At 41.3% G+C, this 27967-nt stretch overlaps 1 protein-coding gene across 6 annotated transcripts; it reads left to right on the forward strand.

The window, feature by feature from the left end:
- Nucleotides 1-244: 244 nt before the first annotated feature.
- sorbs3 (sorbin and SH3 domain containing 3) lies at nucleotides 245-27741 on the forward strand. 6 transcript variants are annotated; one of them, XM_042488260.1, is made up of 21 exons: nucleotides 245-345; nucleotides 10477-10549; nucleotides 11330-11518; nucleotides 11700-11772; nucleotides 13580-13713; nucleotides 13906-13969; nucleotides 14838-14876; nucleotides 14962-15049; nucleotides 16276-16384; nucleotides 18682-18735; nucleotides 18879-18986; nucleotides 19658-19713; nucleotides 21233-21303; nucleotides 21913-21974; nucleotides 22149-22195; nucleotides 22426-22540; nucleotides 22648-22773; nucleotides 23659-24210; nucleotides 24346-24449; nucleotides 24551-24657; nucleotides 26285-27741. In XM_042488260.1, the coding sequence occupies exons 2-21, from the start codon at nucleotides 10538-10540 to the stop codon at nucleotides 26344-26346; spliced, it is 2172 nt and encodes a 723-aa protein (XP_042344194.1). In that variant the 5' UTR covers nucleotides 245-345; nucleotides 10477-10537; the 3' UTR covers nucleotides 26347-27741. The 6 variants fall into 6 exon arrangements, with proteins under 6 accessions (XP_042344194.1, XP_042344198.1, XP_042344196.1 ...); XM_042488264.1 differs by lacking the exon at nucleotides 245-345 and adding an exon at nucleotides 2768-2915 and having other exon boundaries at nucleotides 23659-23760; XM_042488262.1 differs by lacking the exon at nucleotides 245-345 and adding an exon at nucleotides 2778-2915 and having other exon boundaries at nucleotides 26906-27741.
- Nucleotides 27742-27967: the final 226 nt, after the last annotated feature.

The raw sequence follows: 27967 nt of genomic DNA on the forward strand, positions 1-27967 counted from the left end.
GGGCGGTGCCACTGCGCCTGTGCCTGTATGGGAATCTCTATTATTTCCATCTGTGGATGGAAACTATTACTGAGCGCCTTTCTCCCTGATGAGCTTTAAAGTGCACACACACATACACATGCGAACACAAGACATAGGCTACACACACATACTCACGCCTACGGACGCTCAGTCAAACATTCAGACCCACGCTGAATCATTCACCAAAGATAAAAGACACCCTGTTGGCCCGAGAAAGAGAAGAGAAAGAGGGAGGGAGAGAGAGGAGCAGCAGCAGCTCCCTCCTCCTTTTTCATTCACTTCCTCTGCACTGAGGAGACCTCGCTGCTCAGCCCGCACTCGCCTGTAAGTACTGTACAACTTAGGTTACTATGACAAGGAAGGAAATACTCAGGAGTTATTTCAGCTTCTGTGATCGTCATGTGATTGACTCAGTAGGTTTGATGTGTTGATTGACATTTCTGTGTGAAAGGAAACACAGATTTGAGCATCATGTTGTTTTCCTTCATCACTTACTGGAAACCACTGAGACAAACAAGATAGGGCTGTTTGTTATCTTTGCTCTGTCATTGTCCTGACAATTTTTTTGTGATTTTGTTGAGCAACAGTTGAGCATTTCTGCGGAAGAAGGCGGGTATGAGGAGGACTTTGACAGCAACAGTTGATGCCAATCTTTTACTTTCTGTGGTTCAGAGGATGGTTATCTTCAGACCTCTGTCCAAAAGCTGCCTCCTGTTGTGGCTTTGCTTGTTGTTTTGGTTTGGTTTGGTTTGAATATTTCCGTGTGCAAAATGTTCTCAATCTTTATTTTCTTCATCAAACTTTTAAAAATAAGAGCAGCAGGGCTTGTTCAGTTTTATGACTACATCAGAGATTTTCTGTCCTCGTCTGCCAGCAGTGTGACCAAGAGTTCTGGGACACGCAAGACTCAGAAAAATGTTGTTTACCACTAAAATGAGCCATGAATCCTATGTGTTTGTTCCCAGGGACATTCCCCAAGTGCTACCTTGGAGCAGAACCTGTGGTATGAATGACTCTGTATGTCCAGGCCTCCTTATCTGTGCTCCATGGTTACAGTGATGCTTGTTTACCTCTCTCCAGATATATCTTTATTTCATGATAACTTCATCTCCTGGTTGATACAGACTTGTTGTGTCTTGATTCCTCTGAATTGAGAAAAAAAAGCTTAGGGCTATAGTAATTAAATGATGTAGTTGTTGATTATATAACAGATTTATGTCATGGTTTATTCACTCGCTGGAATCTTTGGCTGTCAGGCTTTCTAATGAGCTCCAGCAGTAACATACCATTGCACATACCACTCAGCGTGAAAGGACAGTGGACAGCACATTAAAGGTCTGCTGGAATCCATATAACATCACGCCTCTCTCCTCCCGTTCTGACAATGTTTCTCTGTAATAAAAAAATGGAGCTGGCATTGGTGAAGCCTTGTGTTTGTTTAGTGAAGAGACAAAGTGAACAAGGATCCAGTGTGTGGAGAGGTGTCAGGTCCCAGGCCAAAGCTGCAATCGCCTCTTGCGTGATTACCTCATTTAGCTGCAGAGTGACAGGGTGTCAGATGTGGTCACAGCGGGGTGAAAGTCTGCTCCGGCGGGACACCGATTATGAGGGGAGCCTCCGTCTGAAGTCTGCGCTGGCCAGTTTGCCCCTCAGGTTCAGCAGCTCAACTGTTTGGCAAAAACAACCCTGGTAGGAGCGCAGGCCCGGTAAACGGATATCTGCCCTGGGTTTCGCTCTACCTAGCCAGACCACTGAATTATTAAAAAAGAGCTGAGTCCTTCAATTTCAAATTGGAACTGTCCCACATGCACAGAGACCTTGTTTAATGTATTTCTTTGTGCTGTTTTTAGTTTATTGCTAGAAATACTTGTGAAAGCTCAATGCATTTGTTAGCAGGTGACTCGATCTCTCACCTTGTAACTCAGGCTACGTGCTGCAGACTCAGCGCCAATACAAGCCTGTCAGCACGTTAGATTTCAGGCTGTGCACTGTTTGTCTTCATTGGCAAGAACTGCAGGCAAACTGGAAATCTTGGTTTTATTTGGGTAAGCATTGTGTGCCAGAGCAACAGTTGGATTTGGGACACTTTGGGAATTAAGCTTCATTCCTTTGGCTGATTTTGGCTCCGTGGTTTGAACAACCATCCTGCTGGAATTTGAATGTGAACTGACTTATCTGTGCACAAATTGCATCTCCTAATTTGAATAATAATTTTTTAACATCTTTCAGTCTTTGGTTGTTTCCTTCAACCTTGACATGCAACAGTGTTGCTGGTGTGTGTTGGATCATGGGAGAAAAGTCAGAGGGACTCGTGCTGTCACTGCTGAACTACATGGTGCAGAGTAATGACTCTGAAACACTTCCAGAGCTACTGGAACAGACAGAGCTCCTATTCTCCTTTCATGCCAGAGATGTGGCCTTTGCACTCACATGAACATAAAAAACACACACAAAAGCAGATGAAGGCATGGGAGAGATAAAGTTAGGAGGGGGTGTCACGGAGTCACTGGGCAGTGTCTGTGAGGTGGAGGTGATGAACTATTTGCATTCCCCTTTGGTTAACCTCTGTGTTGTGAAATATCACCTCATCACAACAATAGGGCTGCTTCACTGAAGGAGGTGCCCCCTCCACACCCCACCCCTCGAACTGACAAGCCAAGAGCAGAGGGTGCCTTTTGAACAGGGGCCGAAGTAGGTTGCTATGGCGATGCCTGTCAACCGGGAAGTCCTCCATGGAGGCAGGCAGAGCGAGAGAGAGAGAGAGAGAGAGAGAGATTGTGTGTCCTGGTTAGTCTCATGAGTGAGAAAGACGGAGCAGGGAGGGTCTGCAGCGCGGTGCACGTCTCGGGCAGAGAGAAAGAGGTGCGAGTTCACTTGTTGGTGCCACTTTTAAGGTGAGTAAACTCTTTCCTAAGAGAGGTTTAACGAGGGAGTAATCATGATAATTACGACAGTAGCAAACTTTTTTTGTAAAGGTTGAGTAACCTGTCTGACCGCTCAGGGCTACACCCAGGATTAAGAGTACACTGTCTTAATGCTTTTGCGGTGCACCTGAAAACAAGTTTACCCGTGTGATGTGTATAGTTGTGAAGTTGAAACCTGTGGGAGTTAACTGATTGAGCTTTTTGGCAAGTGGTGGCAAGAGCAGCTGTGAGTTAAAGCAGGAGCAGCGAGAGACAGAGAGAGAAAAGCACTGTGGGCACTGACATGCCAGCACAGAGTCAGAGGAAATCATTTATTTTGCCATCCTGCTGCAGATTTCAGGTTGATTGGTCTTAAATCAGGACCGTCCACTCATCACTGGTGGCTCCCCTTACTGTCAGGTTGATTTCCACAGCCGGCTCTGATTCCCTTTGTGATATTACTGAGGGTCTGGCTGTCAGTCCTCATATCCACAGGCTGCACTCAGCTCTGAAGATGCAGAATGACAGGCATGAGGGTTTGTGCGATTTGTCCGCATTTAGCGTGATTTGAGTGTGTATTTTCTCATGCTTTGGTCTGACACATTGCATTACAGTTTCACTTTCACAAATCCATCCAAATAAGGAGTTATCTGCAATGATGTGAAGTGTGTTTGTTGCAAGGACAAATCTGATAAACTTCAGCTTGGAGCTGGGCTCTTCTTGGGAGAGAGAGGCTTTGATTTACTGGCCCGCAGCTCCCCCTGGGAACACATCGCCTCTCCATTGACAAGAAACACACAGGCTGACTCCTCCTGTTGCTCCGAGTGGAGGAGCACCATACAAGGAGGTGAAATACTTCCCTACTGATAAATGTGTGTATCCCCCAATAACTGCATATCATAAACTTGCGGCTGCAGGACCTTGTATGGGCTGCTACGTTACAGAAGGGCAGCGTGGTTGCGTGATCAACCTCACAGGACCTCTTACATCTCTCGCATAACTGCAGAGTGACTCATTTAATGTGTTTGGGAAGAAATACCCACTTTATTTATTCAGCAAATGTGCTTGTGATTACCTTCTCACCACTTTTTAAGGCAGGATTTCTTCGGGTTTTTATGAGCCTGTTATACAACTGGACATTGAGTACGTGCAAACGGCTGATAAGACTTTACCCTTGTGTCTGTTGCGTTGTTCTTAGTTAATATCCAGGAAAAAACACTTCAGGCGAAGATCAGATTCTGTTTATACTTTGTAGATTGTAGAAAATTGTAGAAAAATAGTGTCTAAAGTCAAAGCCCACCCAGACAAAATGACCACCTTGAGCAAATATTGAGTTCATATTTCGGCCGGTGTCCTGCATGTAGTAGGACTTAGTGCAGTAGTTCCCACCTCATGCGGTCAATGATTAACTCCTCAGCACCCTGCACACAGAAGCAGAGAATAACACACGTTAATGAATGGAAATTCATGAGTGACAGTTTTATTTATTTTATTTAAGACTCTCAGTCATTGTCCCCGCTCATTACTGAAACGTGCTCCACTGTTACTGATGATTTATGGACAGCCTGATTCTCCCTCTGACCACAAATCATTACTTTCCTGATGGTGCGCCAAACAGATCGCAGACACTCGCGGGTCACCACTGTGACAGTTGTATGTGTGGTCACCTTGAAAGCTTTGTTCTTAGTGAGAACAATTCAAGAAGCTGTGTATGTGGAGGAGGAGGAGGTCATCGCAGGTCAGGGTGTACTCACTTGTGTCCTTCTATGGAAGAAAGACAACGTTAGGGGGACCTCTGTTGACTAATGAGTTTTAAAGAATTGTGACCTCATAGCAAGTTCATTTGTCATCAGTTTCTGCGGTACTGAATGACACTACAGTGGATGTTTTTGTTGTTTCACAATTTTTTTCTGCAATAGTGTTACTTTTGCATTACCCCTGTGTTGCTATTCCCGGCCGTGGAAACCTCCCATTGTGATTCACAGGAATCACAGGGGTGTGGTGAAGTTCACTGACCTTGTAGCTGCTGAGTGAGTAGGTCTGCTCTGGCTCAGCAACTTCAGATAACAGTCTGGTTCCTCATTTGCTCCTTATGGGTAAAAAAAGAGAGAAGAAGAAGAAGAAAAAAAAAGCTGGTCCCTCACTAGCAGACTCTTACCCAGTACCACTGCTTGGTCATTGATTTCCGCATCAGATCCCGACACAAAAGGCACCATTCACAGTGGTATGAAATGCGCAGGCAAACATAAAGTATGTCAGTAAATAGCTTACTTGCGAACTTTGAAGCTGTTATGTCCTAAAAAGGCGGTTGCTAACAACTGGGTAAATTAAACTACAGAACATCACGTCGAACCGTGCCAAAAAAGGGCTTTACAGCCTGGTAGCAGTGGCAGCGTTAAATGATGCGATGTGGTTTAGCTTTTTACTTCTGGTGATTTAGGCTTCAAAAATTCTGAAAGTGGTTTTCATTTGTGAAGATTACCTTGCCGAACAAAAATTGTCATCCAAAAAGGGAACCCGGGCGAAGCTAGCTTCCGTGTCGGCCTTCAGAAAAACTTCATCCCTGGGGCACTCCATACGAAGTGCTTTACAAACCGTGTATATTTATTTAAAAAAAGACTTATGATTCTGATGAGCAAAAAGTGTAGATTTCCTCTTAAAATGGAAGTGTATTTTGAAAAGACACAATGCATGTAACAGGCATAAATTGACAAACTAACATTTAACAACAGATGCAGGAGGATACTGAGGGCGTCATATGAAGACGCGAAAGTCCACTGACCAAGCAGCAATATTTGACGAGTTTTGATGAGAAAGTGTTGAAACTAATATGCTTTTTGAGTATATCACAACAAAGATGTTTGATTTGATGATTTTGATGGAGCTGTTTCGCTTTTGTTTCACAGATCAGTTTATAAATTTTAACATCTGGCTCTGTGCTGCAGAGACCGGATGAGTTTCCTGGGGGACAAAGACACAGATTTCCATACTAAAATCCCCCGATTCTTATTTTGGATGTCCTCAGTTATCTCGTGAAATACTAAACGTAAAGCATGGGTAGAAAGCAACATAAAATGCAATGTAGAAAGCTGGAAGTTAAAAAAAAAAAGCACGACATCATCCTCAGCTGGGCCTTTTATGGCTCTGGATTTTCCTTCCATCCTAAAACGGATCCTGCCGTGATAATGGACCTCTCACCTACTAGTGGTTTGACTTGTAAATACCTGAGCTATAAAGTTCATACATTTCAGACAGATAACATCAGTGCACTAACGCACCAACAGTTTGAAAACCCCCTGTCTCCATGTGAAAGCTTAGCTGCCTCCGCTGTTGAGTCTCAGTAATTATGTAAGAATGCACCGGGCGTTCAGCGCAAACCCAGAGAGAGCCAGACCTCTGGACAGGGATTTTCTTGCTAGATATCAACAGTGATTTTTCCTTATTAGGTAGGATTGTGTTTGGTGCTCTCAAAGGGGGAATGTATGCACCGTTGGAGGATTTCTCTTTTGGATTCAGCTCCCTGGAGAAATGAGACACAGAGACAGTGTTATGACATGAGCTTACTCATCAGGATGCTACATCAGTGAAGCAGGACTTCTCAGTGTTTGGGTCCTCTGAGCAGAGGGAGCTCCAATATCAGCTTTTTAATTATCAAGGGAAAACTAAAAAATGGTCTAATAATAACAAGGTAAAAAAAATGATGTATTTATTTACATAGGGTAAACTGTTCAGTTCCTCACAGAAAAATATTGAGAAGTTCCAGCTATAATTGCTTTTACAGCACACATCCCTTTTAGTAAAGGTCCATTGTGTAGGATTTAGAGGGGATATATATTAAGAGAAATGAAATAATTATTTTCTTTAATGTAGAATCACCTGAAAATAAGAAATGGTTGTTACCTTAGAATGAGCCTTTCATATTTATATAGGGACCTGGTCCTTGTTCACAGAGTCAACCATGTTGCAGTGCCATGTTTCTACTGTAGCCCAGAATGGACAAACCAAACACTGGCTTTAGATAGGGCCATCACTGTTTTCGTGTTAGCCTCCATAGCTAACACCTCCTTCACGACGAGAAGCATGGGAAAAACACTGACTCTGTCATTTGAAGCTGCTTTATTCAGTGTTTTTACCAGTTTAAATCGCTGGCTCTGTTTAAATCACTGGGTTTGTTTGTTTTGGAGAAAAAGAGACCATTGTGACCTCTCTGATAATTTGACTGGTAAAAATCTCCAGCACGTCTGGATCAGAGAAAAAGGTGATCACACATTAGCAGGTGCTGGGCTAGCAGACTGTTTGTGACGAGCCAAACAGCATATGAGAAACGCTGATTTTCAATTTGATTTTATTTATAAGGCCCATTATCACAAATCACAATTTGCCTCAGTGGGCTTTACAGCATACAAGATCCCTCTGACCTTAGACCCTTATAATGTGAAACAGCTTTATTCAGTGTTTTTACTGGTTTTAATCCCTGGGTCCATTTGTTTTGGAGAGGATGAGACCCCTGTGGATAATTTTGCCTCTCTGTGAAAACCTCCTGAAAAATGAACACAGAAGGAATTCTGACCTGGAGACGTTTCAGCTGGTTGCAATCTGCAATCCTCACCTCTAGATGCCACTAAATCCTCCCTAAATCTCTACAGTTGACCTATAAAGGGGCACTCCATAATTTTACAGCAAATGTTATTGAATTCATCTTGAAGAGTATTACTTGGCTTGTAAGAAAAGTATTTTAATGTCTACTGTGGCACCAAAGGAAGCTTTTCAAAGAGAAAAAAATGAATAAAAAAGAAAATAAATAGAAAAGAAGCTGATGGTGTGATCAGGGTCACTGCTGTTTTTGTTATCTCGGCTTGTACTTGAAATATTAAATGTTTAAAAAAAACCTGATGCTAGTTTTGAAAGAGGCAGTCATTTAGGAAGTATACAGGGTCATCCATACATATATTTAATTAATCCCTGATTCATTTTTTCATATGCACACATGCACACGCTGTGATGGTGCTGCCCATTAACAGGAGCCATGAGCAGTTAGGTGTTCGGTGCCTCACTCAAGGGCACCTCAGCAGTGCCCAGGAGGCAAACTGGCATCTCAGTCCACACTTCATACTTGGTTGTTATCTCAAGTTACATTATGGGAAATAACCATCAAGAGCTTTTGGATCTCAGCATATCTCTGCTTTTGATTTGATTCTCTTTTTTTGTACTCATCTCTTGTGAGTGCAGTTATTAGTGGGGCACCCCTTTGAATCTGCATTATATTAAGATATTTGTTCACCTTTTTCAAGTTTCTCACCAATTATGAAATTGATTGGAATGGAAAAAAGCATCTGTCATGAAAATGGAGCTTGTTTGTTTGCTCTTGAGGGTTTCTGAATCAAAGAAGCCTATGTGGAAACAGTTCTTGTTAGTGAATTACAATAGTTATTTGTTTGATGGGGCTTTTAACGTGAATGGCAGCCTGCCGACGGCAGATCCGGTGTAAATAAGGCCCACCATGTCAGACACATTGTAAATGAGATTACTTTAAGCCATTATTTGTAAGTGTAGCATGTTTGCAGTGTTGCCTATTGTTAGACAGAGAATGAGCCGGCTGTGATGGCTTTGGGCGATGATAGGTCATCTGTCATGTCTGAGCAGTAATGGTATTGTTGTAGACACAATCCTCCGTTTCCCATATTTTTCCCGTTATGTAAGGCAGTTTATTGGGAGATGATGACTCAGACAGAGTGACATCGTTGTCTGGTAACTGGAGCATTGACTCTATCTCTGCTCTGTGCTGTCTCCTGTCCCTGTGCGCAGAGAAACAGAGTGCGTATAGTTTTCTTGGAATTGACCACAATGATTATGGACTCTAATGCTCAGCTGCAAATGCCACATGGAAAACTCATTAGAGCAAATTGTGTTGGGCAGCTCTCAGCCTGTAGTAGCCTGGCCCACACTTGGTCATTACTTTCTTGCCAAGCTACAAAGCCATAGTTTGCACCAGAACAGGAAAAATAACCTAATCCTTATATTAACCCTATTTCTTCCTTGCAATCTCTGATGTCCTTTTCCACAAAATAAGAAATGTTTTGACCACAGTCCGAGTGCACAAAGATCACATTATTTCTGTGGAGAGCAGGGATGCAGGGCTGTACATTGGCCTTGGTTTCTATGCCTACAATGTTATTATGGACCATGTAGCCACTGTAGATGAGGGGTGCCTGCCGCATACAGGAGCGGAAATAGCCTCCCCCTCTTACTCCTCATGCCTTTGATGTTGAAACAGCAGGGCCTAATCTGTTTTTCTGAGGTGCTGTTGATTAGGAGCTGGTCTCTGCTTTCAGTAGCTGACCTTCTCCGTCATCCAGCTCCTCAAGTCCAGCTTATTACGGCATTGTATCACTGGGAAAAGTGACGCAGGCATGTGAGTCACACTCGTTTTTTGGGTGGGTTTTTCCTTAGTAACAGGGAGAAGTGGATGATGCTAACTTTCCCTTTTTGGGAATACTAGTGGGATGGGATAATGGAACAAGTCTGCCTGGAGGTAACATGTGAGGCACTGTTGAGCCCAACATGGCTAATGAATCAAAGGGTTAAAAAAAGAGCATGCTATGAGATTCAGAATACAAATTGAAGAGATACAATCTTTGGATCTTACAGATTCAGTGCGTAAGATTTAGGGAGATTTAGTCGCATCTAGCAGTGAAATAACAGATTGCAACCAGCTGAAACTTCCCCCGGTTAGATTTCCTTCAGTTTTCATTGTTCAGGGTTTTTTTTTTTTAATGGAAGCTGAAATATCTGCGAAAATGCAAAAAATGCGATGAGTGCAAATGACCTTATCTAGAGCCAGTGTTTAGTTTGTCTGTTCTGGGCTACTGTAGAAACATGGCAGTGTACATACAGTAGCAAAAACACTACAATTTTCATTTTCAGGCAATTATATGCGAACAAAAACATACTTTTTATATCATACCCCATTTATGGCAATACAGCCCACTAAATTACACACATATCTTTAAGATTATTTTCACAGACATTGAGTGGATATCTGCAATGAAAAAATAACAGATCTAACGCCTGTAAAAACCCCTGAAAACCTATTTTCTCATTTAGCATGCTCGTTGAGCAACAAGGTCCTAATCTACACGCAATTTAACAGAGCAGTTTACAATATTTCTCATAAAATATGTTTCATGTCTGTTCTTTGATCACTTGTTTGAAGCTGTACTCTAGTTTTTTTTTTTTTTTAAAAAAGTTATGTATTTCAATCATGAGCTGGCAAAATGAAATGGAAGTCCTTTATACTTGACTGCACCTTTGATAGAGAAGATAAACAGATTGGAAGTCTGCCACAGATATGTTTGCTGTAGCGATGAGGCAAGACACTAAACTTGAAAAAGCAAATATAACATTATCATCTTGATCTGTTGATACCCTGTCTTGAAGGTTCTAGTCATTTTCTCTTTATTGAAAACAGAAGAGTCTTCTGTAAAATGAATACTTTAAAATGAAAAAAGTCTATTTCTATATAAAAATGTTTGCATTTTGCATGTCTTTGCAGATACTTTTGATGCTGGGCAAAAGACTTTCATACCTGCCATACAAGGACCACAACGGATCACATGCAGTCTCAGGTAAAGACCTTTTTAACTATGTCTACTGTTGACTTTTACAATTGTTGAACATGTGCAATTGTCCTAAATAAGCACATTTAAACAAAAAAAACAACAAAAAACTAGAAAAAACGACTCATGAGTGTCACAAATGTCAGTACAGTCCAGTGTCTCCACAATATGCCTTTGGTGCAGACAGCAGTCCCACCGTTACCATAAGGCACAGGGGCTTTCCCATGACCCCCACAACCACACAGGGAGGACTAAAGCACCTGATTCAAATACATAGCGCTCCAATAGCAGAGCTAGACCAGCCATTGTGGACGGGGGGAGTAAAACGATCACCATGGAGACCACAAGACCACTGCTGGCCCTGGCTGGACTTTGAGGTTGACATCAGCGGCCCCTTCCCAACCTCCGTGGCCCCGGCTCCACCCCCTGGCTGCAGAATAGGGAGACCTGGTGAATAGGGAGTTAATGGGCACATAACAGTCCTCTCCTGTTTCAGTGCCCCCACTCTGCACCTTGAATGAGGCCTTTCTGGAGTTGTGGCAAGAGAGATGATGAAGTGGGTGGAACAACACTTCCCACTGGTCCTGCTTTAAATAAATTAGGGGCCTTTCTATCCGCGGCTCCCCCACTGAGGCCAGTTCTTCTCTGGAGAATGGCTGCGCCGCTAACAAGTTCACATGACTTCCCATAGAGAGCAATGTTTACCCAGGGCCAGCAGGAGGACACGACAGGAGCAGAGTTCACACATTGTTTTTTTTTATCCATATTTCTCATTTCCTCTATATTTAGCAACGTATGGAAGTGGCTGGAGATCCAAATGGCTCCCGGGTCGTCATGTCCAGGGAGCCTGGAGTTTCCTCAACCCAGCATATCCTGACATCTCCAGAGCTGACACATGAGGTGGTCATCTCACCTGGACTCCCTACACCTCCTCTGAGTCCTTTTCGCTCTGCACGGCTGCCATCTGGAGAGTACAAGGTATGCACAATATTTTTCTGGAGGCTGTGTTAATAACAATGCTGAGGGTGAGTGCATGGAATTTGGTAAACAAGTGCTCCTCCCTGTGGAAAAATGATGCATCACAGGTCATACGTTCAGCCACGGACATGTTTTGACCATTACCGCACTGGGATGCTGATATGTTTGTGCCCCTCTTAAGGTGTCAGAAGTAAATGGAAGTGGACCAACAACTCTAAGCTTTGGATCTTACTATGGCCCCTCACAAATGCATGGTGAGGTTCCAGTTGTTGTTTTTTTTTTTAAATATGTGCATCATGAGTGCCTTGTTTTACAATTTGAAATAAATATTAATTTATTTCAGATGCTGCTAATTAACAATTATGTGTGCTGGCTGCTGAAAATCTGCTATACAAATCCTGAAATAGCAACAATGTGTTGGATGTGCTGAAGAATGTTGAAGTTTCACTTTAAGCACAAGCACTCAGTGAAATTAGTGTTCATTTAAAGATGCAGCATGTTGGATTTAGGGGATATATTGGCAGAAATGCAATATAATATACGAATTGTGTTTTTATCAGTGTGAGACCACCTGAAAATAAAGAATTGTGTTTTCATGACCTTAGAACAGTGTTTCCCAAAGCTCGGCTCGAGTAGCACTGCATGTGTTAGAGCTGCTGAACACCTGCTCCAACACAGCTGACTCAATCATCAATGATCAGCTTGTCATGAACTCCTGAAGCTGCTTGATAACAAGCTGATCATTTTATTTAGTTGTATTGCAGCAGGAAGAGATCTAAAACATGCGGGTGGTCGTCGAGGAGAGGTTTGGGAAAGGCTTCCTGGTTCACACTGGATGGGAAACGGCAGCTCAGTGTGCCGATTTTCCATGAAGCACCTTCCTTCCTTTTAGTACCCGTGGTGAGAAATTACACCATTCACACTGGATGCTCTGCGGCCCCAAGCTCCGCGGCAGGCTCACGATCTGCAGCCATAGATTCAGTGTCTGGTCTATTTTTTTCCTCAAGCCGCAAGAGAATCTGGCAGGAAAACACACTAAATACTCTATAACAAATATATATATATAATATTATATATATATATATATATATTATATATAAGTTAAATTATATAAGGTATATTTGATATGAATGATGTAATCATGACAAATGATGAAATATGCATCCAGTGCTTCCACGGTGCTTGTTTGTTGTGTCTACAGAGAGGGAGAGAGACGGGCTGCTGATGGGCGGCTATGCAACAATTAACATAGTGGTGTGCTTCCCCGTTAATATCCACAGTGTGCCGCAATGTTTCACCGCCACATTTCACAAACATATTTCTATAGTATCCCAGAATGGACAAGCCAAACTATGGCTGTAGGTCGGGCATTTCGCGTTTTTGTATTGTCACATTCGCCACTGTCGTTCTTGTACACGCTTGGAACATGGAAGAAGGTTCAGCTGGTTACAGTCTGCAACCACAGCTGCTAAATGCCACTAAGTCCTACATAGCAGACCTTCAAGTGCATGAGGGCTAAAAAATGTTGTATTTGAAAAAATAAAAGTGCTAAGACGGGCTGAAGATTCAAACTTCAAGCACTGAAAGAAGTTAAAATGTCAGTCGATCTGTGTGATAAATTGAGCTTGAAATGTCAGTTGAAGTGGATGCCCTGAAACGAGGTAATACCAGTTCAAGTGCATAAACTAAAGTAAGCGTCAGTTGAAGTGTTAGCTGTTGTGTAAGCACTTACAGCAGTTTTAATAAATTGTGTTTGAAGAGTGGAAGTTGTTGGAGTTAGAGCTGAAGCATTTTTCTTTCGCTCAAAGATGACACCTGAGACTTGAAAGGGTTTGAAATGTCGGTCACCGTGTGAGCATTTAAAGTGGAAACAGCCGAATCATCACTTGACATGTAAACACTGAAAGAAGTTGAACTGTGACTTGTGACAGATGACAGCATGTGATGTGGTAGGGTTTAAAATCAGATTAATGGCAGTATGCATCACCTGAATAATCTGAAATCAATAATAAATGGGAGCAAAATGATTACTTAAGTCTTTTTGTTGTGACTGTGACTCAGGTGGACTGTCCAATGGTGTCCAGGGCTCTGCCACTTTACCACGCAGCTGGACTCCCACCAGGGAGGAGAGGCTTATCAAGTTCTCAGGAATAGGTCCAGTGGATGAAACTGGGATGCCCATTGCCTCCAGATCAGTAAGACGAAGATTCAAACTGAACTATAGTTTTACATCTGATTGATTTATCTCTGTTTTTCTTTGGATACATTCTCATCAAATATGTATCCTATGATAATCTGACATATTCATGTTCCCGCTACATCCAATGTGCTGCATTTCCCACCAGATTTGTTTACCTTCTGCGCCCTACCCTCTTTTCTTATCCCAGAGTGTTAACAAGCCCAGAGACTGGTACAAGAGCATGTTCAGACAGATTCACAAGAAGCTAGAGGGTAAGGACGCTCCACCTCCTCCTCCTCCTCCTCCTCCTCCTTCTCCTCTCACAAACACAACACCAGAGTGAATTCCTCTCTGTTGTGTCAGGTACTGCAGGAGGTGATCTAGCAAACAGATTACTGCAGAGGCAAAATAAGACATGATGAAAGAGCTCGAAAGTCTTATGTCATCTGTGCTTATTAGTTCTGACAAGAATCCAACGTGTTATCTCAGCCCCTCCTAAATTGAGCGGTTCATTTGTCTCTATTACATGTTGCGTAACAGAAACACATTCCCTGTTATTTGTGTGGTTAGTGGCACCATCGCAGCACCAAGCTGGTATTGGGGGATCGCTCTGCTCAGGATCAGCTTCGGACAAATAACATGATTTGTCCTCTTAAACAACACTGGATATCTAAGCACTGAAGAGCACTGCAACAATGCATACCTCACAGAGGTGCTAATGATCATCTCTGGTGGAACAAAGACAGAATTGATACATTATGATAGCTGAAGTTAATTTATTGATTACTTTTTTATGTGCAAAACAAATGATCAGCATAGAAAATATTATTTTTTATAGTTTAAACTATCAAACATGATCTAAAATTGTTATACTGAAAGGGTGCTCATACTTTTTTATTATCATCAATCATCTAATAATGTAATATAGATAATATAGTACTACTACTATTAATAACAATAATGACCCTAAAATACACCCATGAAAGTGGCTAGGTCTCACTATGAGAGAAATCCTGTCATTGTGAGCGGATATAAAATGATAAAAAAAAGAATCGTTTAAGGTTTGTTTTTTTTTGGTTGATTTTTCTTTGCCCCAGTGTAACAAGTCTTCAAATAAAATTCTGTGTTGTACTTTATTAGAACCCGAGCTGGAGGATTCAGAGCGGTGGTCAGCTGAGCGTAAGTCAATCCACCAGATTCCTCATTGTTGTCCTGTCCAGTTACATTGTCACTTTTCTCTTAAGTGACGTACACTCATCTGCAGGGCTCCAGTTATCTGCCCACACGGAGGAAAGTAATGAAGCAGACAAGAATCTCTTCAGACTAACACCATATGGAGCTCTACCAGACTGGTGAGTTTACACTGGTTTGATGTAACTGCTTTGGGGTCATGTGGTGGATAATAGCCCGTCGCAGCATGCATGTACAAGAGAGAAGACAGGCAAGCTGTCAGTCCATCACATGGCACATTCAGACAGTCAGAAAATCACTCACATTCACGCCTTCAGGCCATTTAATAAAGTCTCGAGTGAACCTGAGCTGCATATTTTTTCTCTTTGGTAAGAAAATTAAAACCTAGGGGCAGAAAATGTGAACATGCACACAGGAAGGCACAGAGGCAGGAGTCAAACTTGAAGAAATACTACATTTTGGGAAATATGCTAACTTGCTTTCTTGCAAGTGCTTGGTATTGTTAAAAAAAAAAAAAAAACTACAATACCAGTAGCAATACCCTTAAAGTGATACTGATACCAGTAGTCTACTTCATTTGAGATGTGAATAGTAGAGTAGTGTTTACTATTGCTAAAAATAAATTTAAAAAAAATATTTTATTTTTAAGAACTTTCTGAAGGTTTTTTTTTTTTTTTTTAAATATTCCAAAAATAAGCAAGTTAACTGTCTCCTGCCTCCTAGCTCACAGATATGTGAGTGGTATCGATCTTTTCAACTAACTCTCTGCAAAAAATGAATATATGTATATCCCAAAATGTGGAACTACTACTTTCAACTCTTTCTTTAGGTTACTAATGTAACTCTGTATCACACTGAAACAGTTTAATAAAAAAAACCAGATTGGTTTAAAAGAAAAACTGACAGAGTAAAGAATGATTAAAAAAATACATATTAGATGGGAGAAATTAGAGCTAAATTCATGTGCAAATTTGGCAAGAACTAGAATATTTTAAATGTTCAACAAGACAGAAGATTAGCAGTATATGTTAATGTACCCAATGTACCATTTTCACTACTAGTATTAAAAAAAATTAATATATTCCTTAGATAAACACTGCATGTGACGTCTTTTATGTGAATACCAACCTAAACTCAGGCCAGGAGCAGTGGAGGGAAAACGTGTGGGACAGACAAGTTTGGATTTGTTGTTACAGGCACTCACAATGAAGACATGATTTAGTTGCTGTCCATGTGTGTGTGTGTGTGTGTGTGTGTGTGTGTGTGTGTGTGTGTGTGTGTGTGTGTGTGTGTGTGTGTGTGTGTGTGTGTGTGTGTGTGTGTGTGTGTGTGTGTGTGTGTGTGTGTGTGTGTGTGTGTGTGTGTGTGTTGGGGTGTTATGTTTCAGGAGCGAGGATGTAGATAAGCTGTCAGACCCGGGAAAGCAGCACCCTCAACCGAGAAGCATATACGACTTTGAGCCTGGAAAGAGTAGCACCTCAGAAACCCGCAGCCAGGTAACGACCTCACATGCAGTCAGAGTTTAAAAATACGCCGTGATATCACTCTGATTCAAACAGATGAATAATATTTCTCCTGCATAATTCTTTAACCTCTAGATGTATCCAGTGTTGTTGCAGGCTCTAATGATGGTAATTCTTTGTGTAGTCTTGCACTTTTTAGCAGTGTGTGGGATCAAGGACAGGTATGAGGATGGGCACCACCTGGGCGTCCTCATATTTCATCTACTCAGGCTTGGTGACTTGGTGTACCTGCTGCTAACCGCCAGATGTGCTCACTTCTTCTTTTATTCAGAGCATCAAGCATTCATTCATTTAGCTTTTCAGATAAGAACAGACATAATCCAGGTTTTTATGATGGTGTTTGTATCACCTGTTTTGCTGAAAGTATTTAAAAAGCTGGTGAGGTTGACTCATATTTATTTACATCTGAGATTTTACTTTATTGTCCAGGAGCTGTTGTAATTGGGTATGCAGCTGTTTGTATGTGTCACTTTGTTTAAACACCCTTGGTGAGTTACAGACGGTGTCTCTAAAGATTTTTTTCTTTTTTTGTCAATGGCTCTTGCGACAATGTCCCAGATCTGGTGCACATTGTGCCTTGTGTCCGCGTCTGTGAAGAAAAGGAATCTTTGTTTCCACTCCCCCACAGGAGCTGAGGTGTCTTGTGATCCGTATTATGGTGTTAACCTCTTGTGGTGTTTAATGGCTCACAGCATGGAGACTTATTTCATTTCCTCTTTATGACAGCGGCCTATGTTGTATTCCCTGGACAGTGTTTAGAAAATCAGCGTGCAGACCATATCAGGTGTTGTGCTGCTTCACAGTGACATTACAGACTGTGTTGAAGTGAGGATGACTCCCAGCTGAGGGGACGGCCTTGGCGTTTACAGGGACACATTCAGCCAAGGTTCTAACAAAAAAAAAACCCTGAAAATGGAGCAGGGGGTCTGTGGTTCTCGCCAACAGAGCCTTTTAAAGCCATGCTTGATAGAACCAGCTGCTTGTTTGGTGTCGAGTCTGTAAAGACACAGGGAGAGTGGTATCTGCCAGCTAGTTAAATCAAGTTTACTAGAATATGAATGAAAAATGTGGATGTTTTCTTATTCCTCTGCTGGCATCTTGGCATCCAGCCCGTATCCAAGTGTCCCTTTATTATGAAAACTTTTTTTACCTTTAGGTACAAGGTAACTTTGTTGTCATTTTTCTTAAAAATAGTTATATATATATATATAATATATATATATATATATATATATATATATATGTGTACACTATGTGTGTGTGTGTATGTATATGTATATACACTTTATATAGATATTTAAGATATTAAAGAGTTTCATTTTCTACTATTAGTTTTTCCTCTATATTTCGCTTAAACAGTCATCCAGGGCATTGGCACTGACCACATACAAATCCAGTTACTCTCAGATGTATCTTATATCAGTCTACTGTGTAGCAGGCACATCTATTAACAGAAATGGGATATAATATTCATAACTTTGTTTTTGTTAGTGTATAATCACCAGAAAATAAGAATCATTGTCCTTTTGTTACCTTAGAATGAGCCGTTTATATCTACAGACAAAGTGGGTCCTCCTCCAAGGAGTCCACCATGTTTCTACAGCAGCCCAGAATGGACAAACCAAACACTGGCTCTAGAAAGAGCCGTTTGGGATTTTATGTTTTTGTGCTAGCCAGAAGTTTCAGTTCTGCAACCTCATTGCGAGATGCCGCTAAATCCTAAAAACTAGACCTTTAAATTTGTTTCCACAAAAAGAGATGTGTCCAAACACTTAGGAAATGGTGACGTGCTCTCAGATTTGCAGTTTGTAGGGTTGAGCCGAATAATTAGATAAAATGAGTGTCTGGTAAAGTTAATGTACTTTGTACAAGTATCATCCTCGTAAAATGTGTCATTTGGTTAGCTGTGTTCAATCTCTAACTGTCTGGGGGCTTCTCTGTACATAGTTTTCTAATAAATAATATCACAACTTCTGATCATATTTTTTGGAGCCATATTATTCAGTTGCCCCCAAATTCCTCTTTACTCCTAAACACACTGTCAAAAAAGTTGTCAAATGGTTGCAACATGACCAGACACCAACCAACCAATCCTCCTATAATAGAATATTACTACCTGGCCCCAAGTTTTGTATGTGACAAGTACTTGAAGCGATTTTATGAAACTGTATTTATGAATATGCACCATGTCATCAGCATAAACTAACAAAACTCTCTAAATAGTAATTTTGTTGTTTGTTGTTGTCATTGCTTTCTTTTTCTGTTGTCAGGTTCATGTGCCCCCGAAGAAACAACCTGAGACACCAAAGTCCCCTTCAATTGAGGTGAGCTGCTTTAAATTTCTATTTCTGCATTCACTCTGTCGAGGTCTCATTTTACAAATCATACAAAAGGGACACCATTAGCTCCGAAGATTGTTTTAGTGTTTTAATTTTGCCCTTCCAACTCCATTATTGCTGGGGCTCAGGCCAGTCTGGTCTCTGAGCTGAGCCGGTTTGAGGCTGAGCTGGACTCGGAGATCCAGGGCCTGGAGAGGAGACTTTCCCAGAAGAAGCACCGTCGTGGCCGGGGTGAGGTACTGAGCCCCCCTCCTGACTCTCTCTGCTGAAGCATCCCTCCTCCTCCCACCCCAATTTAGCCGCTGCAATACCCTCACCCACCCTCACCCCTACTCCCCCACTCCTAGTGAAGGCTGCAGGTCTCAGTGAGACCCTCCCTGCTTGTTAGCCCTCTAGCTACATATGTTGTTTTTCCTCTGTGACCTGGATAACAGTCGTGGAATCGCCTGCCTGCCTTGCTCTTGGATTGATCGTCTGTGTTAATCACCTGCCTGCAAATTGGCCCCATGCCCGCAAATTTGGCTGCCAAAAAAGAATTTTTGCAATGATCATGATAATGTTGATTCGAACTCGCCTTTGCAATTCCACAGTGCTTGATTTTAGAGAGCGACTTGGATGCAACCCTGCCCAAAACATTTTGGATTGTCATGCTGATTATTGTGTGATTACATTTGCTTCATATGCTGCAATATGATTACATTTGCTTTATTTGACTGAAATCACAGGCAGCTCAGACAGATGGTGTTGTTTTTTTAGCCCGAGGAGGATAGGACCCAGGGGATTTCTTGCTCCTCTGGGAGTGGTCAGCACCTCGACTTTGTCTGAGTTGTTGTGAGATTTCCTCTGAGCTGTGAGATACAGTTAGCTGCAGGGAACAAACTGAGTTTAATGTTCACTCTGCTTTCAGGAGGCCAGAGACAGGGAACCGCTGACTGCTCCAAAGACTGCGACTCCAAACTACAGGTCAGTGATGTGAGAATGTGGAATATGATTAATCCAAAATGATATTTAACAGGTTATAATAACATCTCTACTGACTTTTAGACACATTTAAGAAGCATTTTTAAACAACATGAGAAGTTTTTTTCTTCTGCAATATAGTGTAAATTTGTACTTATGTTCTGTTACATGACACTGTTCAGTTTCACTCATACTAAAAGTGCACAGTTTTTCTGTCACATACCAACAAGACTGTTTAGAGTAGATTTAGAGCTTTCAAGTACTGACTATAAATAGTATGTTTCTTGGCAAGTTTTACCTTTAACTTATTTTTGTGCAAAGCTGTGGCATTCCTGTCTTCTTTTCCTGTTATAGTTAGAGTGATGAAATTTGCTCACAAACAACAAGTGGACAAAGGGAGTTCAGAGAGAAATACATAAGGCTGTTTGAGAAATTGAAAGCAGTTTTAGTAATACTTAGATATAATAGAATAAAAATGTTATTGATGCTTTTGCAGGTCTTAATGTGATATTATTTTCATTGGTTTGGATTTTATTAAAGAGGTACATGAAGGACAGGTTAATGGAAAGGCCTGGGTCAATCACCACCTAACAGACCTCCTCTGAGCCCAACACCCAGCCTCTTAATCCACTCTGACATTACTTCAGCGAGTAGGAGTAACTGCTGGTTGCTTCCTGCTGTTTTAAGAAATCCTGCACTGTGATTGGACAGTGCGACCATTAATACTTTGCAGGGTACCTGTTCTGTTAGCGGGATCAGCTGACTCTGTGCTGGACTCTGCTAGGAAGCTGTTGAACTTTAACAAGTTCAAGTACAGTGTTTGTTACTTCAAACAGTAGACAGCATTCCACATTTCTCACCATGTGCGTAATGCTCTCCCGGAGGATTCTCGCTGTTGTTTGCTAAGTTGAGTTCATGGGTTTTGACCTTTCCTGGCTCGGTGAGATGAGGGAGGGCTTTTTTTGAGAGCCTGTTGCTAGACACATGTGAAATTAAACCAAACAGCAGCAAGAAATTGTCTGTTTTTTACTGTTTCCTGTTATAGACATGTTGTGTATCTGTTGGCGTCCAGCTGCAAATACTGGAACACAAAACAACACTGTCTGCAAACATGCAAATGAGTTCAGAGGAAGCCAGACAGGAAGCTTTGGGTTTGGGATACATTCTTAACCAATAAAAACTCATAATTCTGATCATGAAAGGGGTTTCGGGGCTATAAAGATGATTTGCACCCCAAACTTCATCTAAACCAGATTGTCGAGATTGTCAATTCAAGGATAAAAATATGAGTCACACAGTATCATCTGCATGGCCTCTAGCTGTCTGATTATCTGTTTCATCTCTGTCCAGCGTATAAGAACAAGCAGTTGCAACCAGATGTGTCGTACAGTAAATCTGCACACACACTGTCCCCTGCAGAATTTGGGCTGTGTGTATTTCATTATGTTTGACTCTCCCTGATTGGAAGACACAGTGACAGTAAAATGAAAATAAAATGCTCAATTTTTCTTCACTTTTACAGCAGTTTATCAGCAGCAAAGCAGCCTGTCCGTCGCTCTGCTGGAACACCATTGACCTCTGCTCCCACATATGGTAAACATGAAGTTCTTTCCCTTTTTGCTCTGCGGCACACATGCACACTGTGATGTTCCCTACAACTCTGCCATAATGATTTTGATAGTATTTTTCTCAGTGCTGTCCACAAGTTGATCTTGCTCTTCCTCTTCCTTGAACCCACTGACCCATTAAAGGCGAGCAGCAGTGAGCAGCTCATGTAATCAGACAGCATTTTTTTGATGAAGACTTTTAGTAATCTAATATATTTTGCAAGTCCCATGATTCTCTTTTATTGCCATTGTTGTCTCCTGCTCTTGTTGTGTCTTTCGATGAGGTGAGCATGGTAAGCTTCTGCAGTTTTTTTTCCTATAGAATCAGAGCGTGCTGCAGATGGGTGGGGAGGAAGCCCACAATAATAGGAAGTTGAACTCGGAAGACGTGATTAAAGATTAGCTTTATCCAATTGTTTTTCCTGGAAATTAGTCCAGATGGGGCCAGCCTGCATAATAATACAAGATCCTTTATGAACATATGTAGCCGGGACTGCATTTTCATAGCAACGACGCCCGAAAACAACATGTGCTGAACAAAGAGTGCACATTTCAGACTGCACTCATAATGCCGTGCCTTCACTTTGTTCCACAGTAGACCGTCTTTCCCCTGCAAATGAAACCATGGAGCTCCCACCCAAGAAAGAGGAGAAAAAGGTTTGTTTTTATCACTTTCTTGTCACCTTAGAGGCTGGGAAAGCTTTAAAAAGTCAATTTTGTTTTATGCTGTGGCATTTTGTTTTTGTGGTCTGAGTACATTCTGAGTTGTTCACATATTAACTGCATCAATAATTCTTCCCAAAACATTGAATGATTTGTTTGTTTTTCCAGATGAAAGCAGCACGAGCCAAGTTCAATTTCCAGGCTCAGTCACCCAAGTGAGTTGCTGCATGCGAACTGATATAATAGACATGCCATTTCCTTTCTTGCATAGTTATTTACATTTCTGAAAGAAAACACTGTGTTATCAGATTTAAAGCAATGGATCAAATCTGAAGTCCAAATTCTTTCCATAATGCACATTTGAAACATTGTGAACTTGTGTCTTGATTCTGTAATCTAATGGTTTTCCTTTTGTGTGTCTTGTTATCTGTATTCCTCTCTTCAGGGAGCTCATGCTGCAGAAAGGCGACATTGTTTACATCCACAGGCAGGTAGATGCCAACTGGTTTGAAGGAGAACATCACGGAAGAGCGGGCATTTTCCCCACATCTTATGTGGAGGTGAATGTCTTTGTGGCTGTTTGCTATTCTGCTGCACTGTTGCTTTGTGCTGGTTATCTTAGACCCCATGATACATGGATTAAAACTCTTTGCTCTGTCCTCCACAGATTCTGCTTCCTACAGAGAAGCCCACGCCTATAAAGCCTCCCACTGTGCAGGTGCTGGACTACGGGGAGGCCGTGGCTCTGTTTAACTTTAACGCTGACCTGCCTGTTGAACTTTCTTTCCGGAAAGTGAGTATTGCAACAATGCTGAAAAAAGTGAGGAAGGTGCTTTCCCTCCATGTTTGGCTCCTGCAGATTTCTATATTGGAATGCATGAATTTGTAGTACAAGTCAGTTAATGGCTGGAAATCTTATTAGCGCTTAACTGACATTCTTTCCGATTTAGATGAGACGTTTGATACCACTCCCAGTATCTGTGCGCTAAATAGGAAGCTACCAGCAGCTGGTTATCTTAGCTTGGCATAAAGACTGGAAACAGGGAAACAGCTAGCCCAGGTCTCTAACAAAATCCACCAATCAGCACCTCTAAAGCTCTCTCATTAACATAGTAAAAGTTTTTTTATTTATTCTGCAATCATTTGTGGTTTTACTGGCTGCAGTAACAAAGTTTACATATTACTGCTATGCTTGATTTGTACGCATTGGCAATGTATTAAAGGTCCCACATTGTGCTCGTTTGTCCTTGTATTTTGGGTTTCAACTAAAACATGTTGACATGCTTTGTCAAAATAGTCTAAATATAGTGTACACTTACACTGATATTGATTTCTTTTTGGTGGGCCTTTATATGGTGGCTAAAAACGAACTAACGGGCAGAAACTGCTCAGTGCCATTTGGTTTCATGAACGTGATGTGAGGATTTTCTTTTCAAGTTTTAAACATCGTATAGTTGTGACATCACAACTTAAGAGAGATCCTGATGGCTCTCATCAAGGCACAGTTTCTAAAAACAGACTGAGTATGTTTCTCTTTTGCTTGAACGTCTTGAGACACATATTATTTGTCTAGAATTTAGATCTAGATAAATATCTTTAGAATTAAATTGGAAATTACTCTAATTTTTCTGTGTAATATCTAGCTTTTCAAAACTGTCTGCTGTGTTTTGTTTCTTAGGGTGAAGTGATCGATATAACCAGGCGTGTGGACGATAAGTGGTTAGAGGGGAGGATCTCAGGGACCAACCGGAGCGGTATCTTCCCAGCCAGTTATGTCCAGGTCAACAAGATGCCTCGCACCAAACTCTCCACTGACGACTGCTCCCTGGGCCCCATGTCCCCCATGTCCCCCCTGTCCCCCCCGCCTCAGAGTCCAGGGCGTCCACCCCACTCACCCTGCCCCCGGTCACCATTGTCCCCTTTCACCCCCACTTCCCTCAGCCCCAAACCTGAGCACTCCCCCTTGAAGCCGTCTTCACCTGTACCTTATGGCAGCCCAGCTTCACAGTCACGCTCCCCCACCCTGACACCCGTATCCAAAGAGACGGCCAATCGGTGGCCCTCCAAAACTACTTCACCCACCAACTTAAACAGCCACTGGGCCGGGACACACTCAGCTACCCAGAGCTCCGCGGCCAGAGCCGTTTCACCCTCCACTCAGTCATCAGCGTCCGTACACAGAGCAGGAGCCACCACAGCGAACACTCCCAGATACACTGACCCCTCACAGGTCCGCTCTCACTGCACCGCCTGAGAAAGTCACAGCATGTTCACACCCGTGGTGTTCCTGTTTGTTTTGATTTGGAGTGTTGTTTATCATTCCTTATTTCATAATGCCTGACATGAGGTTTTTTATTTCTTCTAGAGCGTGATACCAAACCAGGCTGCTCGGTCTAATCCGCACATTAACTCCCTGCCGCAAACACAAGTGCCAAACAACCCCAATTCAGCAGTGGTGCAACGCCAACCGTACGTCTCCATATTTTTATCTATCCACAGTGTTGCAACAAGTGTTGCAAATTTGGTCAATTTGTGGCTCAGACCATCTGTTTGTCTGTTCTTTATTTTAGATATAAAGCTGTTTACAACTACAAACCACAGAACTCAGACGAGTTGGAGCTCAGAGAAGGAGACATTGTACAAGTGATGGAGAAATGTGATGATGGCTGGTTCGTAGGTAAGGATGAGAAAGATTTAAAAATTAATTAAATTAAAATTACAACTCTACTGTACCTATATAGCACCTTCCAAACAAACATGCAGCCTAAAGTGTTAAACATAACAACACTGATGCAACACAGACCACAAAAAATAATACAGTAAGTAACAATATAAAGTGTTTTTTGTTTTGTTTGTTGTTGTTTTTTTTACATTTTGTTTCATTTTTAACAATAAAATAATAATAAAATACTGAAAATAAAAATCTATATCTATAGAATAAAATGAACACCAGGGATAAAATAAAGTTAAAAAAAGTGATTAAAACTTAAAATGAAGGCTGTAACACTACCCCACATTTAAAAAAAGATGGGTATTTAATTTCTTCTCAGAGTGTATGCTACTCTCTCAATATATTTTCTGCCGAAACAGCATAATGAAAAAAAGGCTGAAACTCCAGCAACACTTATAGTACACGTATAGTAGTATTTAGAACAATTTTATTGCAATACCAACGCAGTTTGGCTTGTGGCCGTCCTCGCCGTCATCAGGGTCAATAGCGTAATGGAGCAAGACATTTTATAAAGATGGGTGAGTGTCTTGGCTTTGGGGCACCACAGCTTTAATTCCTCCACTGGAGGGGTGGATCATCAGTCTTGTAAGGATCAGTCAGTCATATTTTCTCATTCGGTGTGTGATGGTGATAAAGGGCACTGCGTTACCTGTCACTAAAAAATCTCCATTCACTAAGGTCTTGTGTCTTTACAGTGGGTCTACAGTCAGACCATAACTAACCATTATTGTCATTATTGATTAATCTGCAGATTATTTTTACGATTGTTTAGCCCATAAAATGTAAAAACATTATGAAAAATGCTCATCACATTTTCCCAGAGCACAAAGTGACATCTTCAAGTTGCTTCTCTTGTCCAACCAACAGTCCAAAACCCCAAAACGATCAAACATTTACTACATCATACGTCGTTCACTATCATGAATGCCAGTGCAACCATTTCAGAAGCTAGAGCCAGCAAATGTTCGACATTTTTAGTTTGAAAAATGACTGAAACGATTAATCAGTTATCAAAATAGTTGGCAATTTATTTTTGTTCTGTCAATTAATTTAATGATCAACTGTTTGCTGCAGTTCTCTACAGTGTGTAAAAAAAAAAAAAAAATATATTAAAAAAAAAAATCAAAATCAAAACTAAACAAAAAATTAATATCATACCTTGATATAGACTGTCTGAAGTCGATTTGTAACCATAATCAGAGTACTTCGGATGGTTTTTTAGACAGCCAGTCTATAACATGGACCTCTTCACGGAGCAGGCTGGGACAGTCATTGCTTTTTATTCTTATAGGACACTTGAAGACTACCTGAGCACATTTTTACAATCACCCAAACCTAGTGTCTTGACCCTGTGAAGCACTGCCTAATTTTTTCCTCAATTTTTTGTTAAAGATTTGAGGCAACAAAGTACTTCTGTTTCATTTTGAAGATATAAAAAGATACTACGGTGTCGGTGCGCCCTCTTGTGGACATAATGAAACATTACGGCTGAAACTGGTTTGTTTAATTTTGGGCATATACGCATTTATTTGTTTCTGTTGTGTGACCACAGCATGTGCTCTGTTCTCTGTAGGTACGTCAGAACGGACTCGTGCTTTTGGGACTTTTCCTGGGAATTACGTGGCACCTCTTTGACCTCCTCACTTCTCGCTTGCCCACCTGGACTCATAAGAGGCCAGCCAGACACTCACTCAGCTCTCTTCAGCAGATACCGCTTTGACACCCCAGCATTTCTTGTTCCCACTAAACCACCACACTCCCAAACTCAGACCTGCATTTTTACTCTGTTCCTCAGAGCAGAGGTGAAGGCAGGGACACCGAGTGGTTTTTCACCTCACCTCCCTGCATGAACCCGTGTGAAGTGTGTGTGTGTCTGTGTGTGTGTGTTTCACAGAGACTGGTAGAGTGTTTTCACACACACACCACTTGAGAGGAAAGAATGAATGCTGATGATACTGTTTCAGATGCAAAGAATGGACTTTTTTGTTCCACAACGACTTGCAGCTGCAGGAAATTTGCATTCCTTCCCAGTGAACAGCTCTGTTCCCTCTGAGGTCCTGATACAGTATGATGCTGCATTCAGCTTTTGGTCGCCACAGTGCCATCACAAACCACTGCTGACAATTTATGCATTAGGACAGCACATTTTTCAGGCATTTCATGGACTAATGTCTGCTTCAAATGTCTTCCTCAGATTTTCTTTCAGATCTCTGAAAATACCCAGGGCAAGTCTGAGGAAACAACACGAACATCTGTAGATATGTGCTTAAAGCAACGCACAGTAAGGGCCTGGATATGTCAGTGGAAGTTTACAGCCTTTCACAAGGCTAAGCAAAGATGAGCAAATATAATTAATGCATGTACTGGTTTCTCAAGCAAGTTGTTCATGAGAGAGTATTTGGCTTTTGTGGATGTCCCTTTTGAGCCGTAGAGTGGAATGCCAAATGTGAAAGTAAAGAGATGGATCATGAGAGAAGTTGCTTTGCTCTGAAATTAAATGTCAATAAATGTCAAACCTCTGTAAGTTATATACGATTAGCTGTGTCGAATAAGTTAAACCTGGACTTTGCCTCCACAGCAAATGGTTAAATGATATTTTGAAGTATTTAATGTAATGCTATAAGTGCCAAATCTAACATTTCATGACATTTCTCTTTTTTAGATTATCCATTTAACAATTCCAGCTCTCTTCATTTTTACTACTACTGCTTTTATAATGCTTTCTCTGCTTACAGGGTTAACATTATCACTTTGACAGTATTTCCAAAATCACTTAAGTTTGTACCAGTGCGACTTTTGACAAATGTGACCTAATTAGAAATCCTTATCATGAGGTCATAATTGCAATTTTATATGATACATTCATGATTTTACTGTAAAAAAGAATCATATTTAGAAGAAACACAAGATGATTGTACAGACTGTAACCTGTTATCAAATTGAAAGTATAATATATATTTGCTTATAAAACAATGTATCTCATATGTATGGTACGCAATTTTTTAAAAACAATTAAATATTACAGAGTGATACTGAGAATGACTTGTGTTCATGTGCTCATCATGTATCCTAATTAAACAAAAACTTAACAATGGAGCTGACAAATGGGGAAGACCGGAGGAATGGAATCTTCAAAGAACAGGTATCTGTATCGAACCTTGCATCTATCCCATAACATAAAACTGGCAACCACAATAAAATAAAAAAACACATTTGCACAAAATACAATAAAGAAATAAGGTTTTGCCATTTTTCT

Source organism: Plectropomus leopardus, chromosome 6 (genome assembly GCF_008729295.1).
Source record: "Plectropomus leopardus isolate mb chromosome 6, YSFRI_Pleo_2.0, whole genome shotgun sequence".
NCBI lineage: Eukaryota > Metazoa > Chordata > Actinopteri > Perciformes > Serranidae > Plectropomus > Plectropomus leopardus.

Bases quoted from the DNA above. Each gene is read 5' to 3' on its own strand.
- sorbs3 (XM_042488260.1), top strand. The intron at 14,877-14,961 runs GTAAGTCAATCC...ACTCATCTGCAG, and splicing joins AGAGCGGTGGTCAGCTGAGC to GGCTCCAGTTATCTGCCCAC. The intron at 24,211-24,345 runs GTCCGCTCTCAC...TATTTCTTCTAG, and splicing joins GATACACTGACCCCTCACAG to AGCGTGATACCAAACCAGGC.